General features: G+C 36.4%; 1 protein-coding gene across 1 annotated transcript in view; it reads right to left on the reverse strand.

Annotated features, from left to right (window-relative positions):
- Window positions 1-2,471: 2,471 nt before the first annotated feature.
- Window positions 2,472-5,789, reverse strand: part of NUDCD2 (NudC domain containing 2) — an 8,595-nt gene continuing 5,277 nt past the window's right edge. Inside the window, exon 4 of the mRNA XM_006156847.3 lies at window positions 2,472-4,214. Coding sequence (XP_006156909.1) covers window positions 4,131-4,214 — 84 coding nt within the window. The 3' untranslated portion in view covers window positions 2,472-4,130. The remainder of the gene's footprint in view (window positions 4,215-5,789) is intronic.

The raw sequence follows: 5,789 nt of genomic DNA on the forward strand, positions 1-5,789 counted from the left end.
TAGATATGACAGAGAAAGCAAGATCCAATAGCATGATAAAGTAGACTTCAATCAAAATTTAAAATTTAGTGCTTCAAAACACACCATTAAAAAAATGAAAAGAACCCAGAGAACTTATTAACAAATCATTTATCTGATCAGAAACGTGTACCCAGAATATATAAAGAACTCTTACTACTCGACAATAAGATCACCCAATTTTAAAATGGCAAAAGATTTGAATAAGTATTTCTCCAAGTGCTATACACAAATGATCAATAAGCATAAGAAAGAATGCTTGACATAGTCATCAGGGAACTACAAAAGCAAGAAGAGATACCACTTCCTATCCACTAGAATAACTAGATGCAAAAAGTCAGCTAATTAACTGGGGACAAGGATGTAAAGTAACTGAACACGTGTACATTGCTGGTGGGAATGTACAATGCTGTATATTTGAGAAACAATCTGGCAGTTCTGCAAACAAATGTGAAATTACTAAATAACTTAAAAATTCTGCTCCTAAGAAATAAAAACACATACACACATAAAAACTTGAACATAAAGGTTTATAGCAGCATTATTTGGCATAGTCAAAAGGTGGAAGTACCCAAAGGTCCATCAGCATATAAATGGGTAAAAAATATGTGTTAACAGCCATATAATGGATTATTCAGACATAAAAAATAAAATACTGATACATGCTAGAACATGCATTAACCTTTAAAACACTCAACCAGATGAAAGAGCTAGTCACAAAAGACCATATATCATATGATTCTATGAAAGTGAAATGTCCAAAACAGGGCAATCTATGAGATGGAAAGTGAATTAGTTTATGCTTGGCTGACAGGCAGATATATGCAAAATAAAACTAAAATCAACTTCATTGTGAACTTTAAATAAGTAAAACATATGGCAAGTAAATTCTGTCTCATAAAACAGTTATTACAAAAAGATTACATAAGGGAACCAGCAGTTAGCGTAATGGCTATGTTGCTGGACTCCTACGTAGTCGACCGCGATTCATGTCCCGGATCCGGTAGCTTAAAACTCACGCCGGGTGCGTGTGCGTGAATGCCCAAGATCCCGAGAGGAGAATGGAAGAGAAGGGATTACGATGTGACCATCCCCCCTGGGGGGTGATTTCTCGCTTTTTGTCTCTATGTCTCTCTCTGTCTGTCTGGCGAATGTACGCGCCCTATAGTGAAAATCTCTCCCCCCCCCAAAAAAAAAGATTACATAAGATTCCATTTATATGACATTCTTGAGAAGATAAAACAATAGAGACAGAGACTAGAGCAGTGGTTTCCAGGGCATTAGAGCTTGGAGTAGGATCTGACTATAAAGAGACAGCAGGAGGGAGTTTTCAATGGTGACTGAACTGTTTGATATCCTGATTATGGAGGTGGTCACACATACTTATACATGTTAAAATTTACTAAACTATATACCAAAGTTAACTGCCTTTTCAAAATATAAAACATTTAAAAAACACGGAGGCTGGACAGTGTACAGCAGTAATGCAATACCCCCCTGGGGCTGACCCACAGGACAAGGGTCCAGGTTTCTGTCTGGAGACCTCTCAGAACACAATAAGCATGCATGTGCCAATGATCTAGATCTAGCTTAAGTTGTGGATCTCAGCATAAAGACCTTGTGACTGTCACTCATAGAAAAACTTTTTTTTTTTTTTTTCAGTCAAAAAGAGAAGCTGACTATGAGAAATAAGCCTCTTTCCCAATAATTCATTCCTAAAATTGGGTAAAATGAGCAAGCTAGGCGTATCCTAGGCTGATGGCTATAGTGCCCGAGTGAAGTGTTGGGGTCCATGTATGATAAGTGGACATCCCTGCTCAACACAGGATGCTGGAGCCTGAGCAGGATGAGGAAGGCATTTGTGTGAATAGATGACCTACAACAGGGGATTGAAGATATTAAAGATGATAGGGATCAGGTTTTTCACTGCTATTGAAGGAAGTGGAAAATATTAAAAGGGAAAAAACTAAAATGAATCCCATGGGATTAGAAGTCAAAGTTTAAGTATTAACGTATGGTTTTCAATATATATACATACAGAAACATGGACATAAATATATGCATCACATGCACACACCAACAGTAATTACACACTAGTACACAGATTTGAGATCTTAAATACTGCTTTACACTAAAGAGAACCCAGGCTCTTTGGAACAATGGCTGATACTCGTGCTGGGGAAGAGGAAGCATAGTAAACTTGTTATATTTTGTGCCAGAGTAAGAAATTACTCAAATAATAATAGCAACATGCCAGCTACCAAGAATAGTCTTCCAGGGACAAGCAGATGGCATAATAGCTACATCACTGGACTCCCATGTAGTTAACCATGGTTCAAGTCCCGGACCCGGTGGCTTAAACTCACACCGGGTACATCTGCATGCATGCCCAAGATCCCGAGTGGAGAATGGAGAAGGGACTGCGGCGTGGCCATCCCCGCCCCGGGGTGTGAGTTCTTGCTTTCTGTCTCTCTCTGTCTTTCTGGTGAGAACATGCGCCCTACAGCAAAAACCTCTAAAAACAAATAAATGGTCTTCCACCGGCCGAATGTAAAATTTTGAGCATCCAAGTTAATGAGAACAACAGATTTTTAACAAATTAAATAAAAAAGAAAATCATGAGTCTATATGGCTACAGGTTGAGTTTGATGAGAATCAAGATCTACTTTGAAACTTTTTTCTCACAATGTAACTATAATCATAAAAAAAAACCTTATAGTGAAGTCTGACGTCCACTACCTTAATCAGTCATGTAAGTAATACCATCAGAATATAGGACACTGAAATTATTATTCTATGATAAGGACTCAGTAAGTACACATCATCACTTGGGAACATTTCTGCTAAAGGTACATTGTGAGTTTAATCATGAAGAAATACTAAAAAAAAAAAAAAAAAAAAATCAACAAAATAAGAGATGTCTACCAAACTACCTCCAACCTTCAAAAGTGCCAAGATTATGAAAGTAAAAGTGAGAATTTGTTCCAGACTGAGGTAGAATGAGGAAACCTAACCTCCAAAGGCAAGGCATGATTTTGACTTAATCCTCTTGCTCTAAAGAACATCACTGAGACAATCAATTCAACCTGAAAGATATGAAGTTCTATGATTCAAATGGGAATAATGTATCAATATAAACTTTCTGATTTTAATGGTTGCATTGTAATTATGAAAGAGAATGTCCTTCTTTGAAGCAAATATAAATTAAAGTTCTTAGGTGATAGGTATCGGTATCTTTATTCACAAATGATTTGGAAAGAACAAAATTCTGTGTACTTTATCTTTTCTATGCATTTCAGATTATTTAAAACTTTTATGAATTAAAAAGGACAAAGAAAAGATAAAATAAAATTTCAATAAATTCTGACCCATGTCTGTTCAAAATGATACCACCGAAATCAGTGATCTTAGTTTGCCTTCTGCTGCTAACAAGAGCTCACTCAATAACTATATTCACTTAGCTGCTTTTCTTGTATATTAATTTACTCCTAATTTTTAGGTTTTTAAATATTTTTCAATTTCCTGACATAAAAAAATTCCTAAAGGAATAATATAACAATTACAAAATTTGTATTAACTCTTAAAATTGAATTAGTCAAAATACCTTTGTGGAATTTTCCTTTCGTAAAAATTTTGTCATTGTAACTTCTTTGTGCACATTGGTATAGATAAAGGGGTACATGATTGCTATTTAGAAAAGTTTATTGAACATTATTCCCACAATACACTTATCAAAAGAAAAACTTATTTTTTCCTGAAGGCACCCTTTCATTCCACATGATCTACACTCTAATTTTTTTTGTATTAAAAATACGGTTAAATATGAAATTAGTAAACTGCAGCATATAAAACTTCATGCTGAGCAAAAATAAGTCCAAAAAAAGGTCACCATATATCCAGAGAATAGTCCCCATAGTATGTTTCCTATGTAAATCATATTTGAATACAATTTTTAGAACCACACTTAAATATATTCTGCAATTTGTTAACTAAAGGCATCCACATTTTCTTCTACCACATATCTGTTCCTTTGATTAAGCTGGCAACTTCTGCTAGAATCCAAGAAATGCAGAAAAAAACAAAAAACAAAAAACAAAAAACAAAAACAGCAGTTATTTCTCAAGGTTTGAGAAATCTGGTCCACCTTTAGTGTAGTTTCCTGAGATTTCTGCTCCACTGAAGTCAAAACCAGGATTCTAAAAGATATGAAAAAAAATTATAATAAAACTTAATGAGGAAAAATACAAGTATAAACTACCAATTAACAAAAAAGAGATCTAAATAACCAATAAAACATGAAAACACACTATAACTCATATAATTACCAAAAATTGAACTATATGAGGAATTTTTTTTTTTTAATTTTAATTTTTTTTTGAGAGGTTTTCACTATAGGGCACGTGCACTTGCCAGACAGAGAGAGACATAGAGACAGAAAGCGAGAAATCACCCCCCAGGGGGGATGGTCATGCCACAATCCCTTCTCCTCCATTCTCCTCTCAGGATCTTGGGCACGCACGCACACGCGCCGGTGTGAGTTCTAAGCCACCACTGGGATGCGAACCGCGGTCGACCACGTGGGAGTCCAGCGACATAACCATTATGCTAACTGCTGGTTCCCTATGAGGAATTTTTAAAACTTTCAGATTTACAAATATTTGGAAGATAAGTATGTATACTACTATATCATGAAGTGTATAGGAAAGCTTAATATTTCAATTCGGCATATAAACAGATTTTAATAGCAAGCCGTTTGGGGGAGTTCATTATATGCTGCACAGGCTTAAAGAGCCGTACTTACATGAACAGTTTTTAACCCTAAAAATAATCCTATGACATACTACCACAGCTTTAGTATTTTAGAAGGTGATTACATTTATTCAACAAACATTTATTAAGCTTTTACTGTTTGGAAGACTATTAGAAGAATGTGGAATTCAAGCCTGAATAGAATGAAACTGTAATGAAACAAAAGAGTGCTAACAGGGTTGGGGTTCAGATGTGGCCAAATTCAGAAGAGGTGGGAATGAGGGAGGATTCCCCAGTATTTGACTTGAGCAATTAGTAAGCTAAGATGAGAAGGCTAGAGGAGAACAAATTTAAAAGGGAAGTTCTGGCTTCAATTTGGGCTTCTGAGTTGGCCCTTCAGAGATACTGTAAAAGCAACTGGATATGCAGGTCCAAAATTCAGGAGAAAGGTCTGAGTGAGAAATATCCACCTAGAAATCTTCACCATGTAGATGGAAAGTATACATCAAAACTTTCAAAGTGGTTTGATACAGTAATTCCTCTTCTCAGCATCTATTTTAGGCATACCTATTTTGGATCACTTGAGTAGTTTCATAGAGATAAGAATATAAGTTTTGAACAGAGGAAACTAGAAATCTAAATAATATCAAAGAGGGGGAACCAGCAGTTAGTGTAATGGCTATGTCGCTGGACTCCCACGTAGTCGACCGCGGTTCGTGTCCCGGACCCGGTGGCTTAAAACTCACGCCGGGCGCGTGTGCGTGCGTGCCCAAGATCCCGAGAGGAGAATGGAGGAGAAGGGATTGCGGCGTGACCATCCCCCCTGGGGGGTGATTTCTCGCTTTCTGTCTCTATGTCTCTCTCTGTCTGTCTGGCGAGTGCACGCGCCCTACTGTGAAAATCTCTCAAAAAAAAAAGAAAAAAAAATAATATCAAAGAGGAATAGCTAAATAATCATGATACATCCAAACTAGAAACCATCCTGAAGCAAATAAAATGAATGAGTTTTACCTCTCTAACAG

The sequence above is a fragment of the Tupaia chinensis genome, unplaced genomic scaffold (genome assembly GCF_000334495.1).
Source record: "Tupaia chinensis unplaced genomic scaffold, TupChi_1.0 Scaffold000519_1, whole genome shotgun sequence".
NCBI lineage: Eukaryota > Metazoa > Chordata > Mammalia > Scandentia > Tupaiidae > Tupaia > Tupaia belangeri.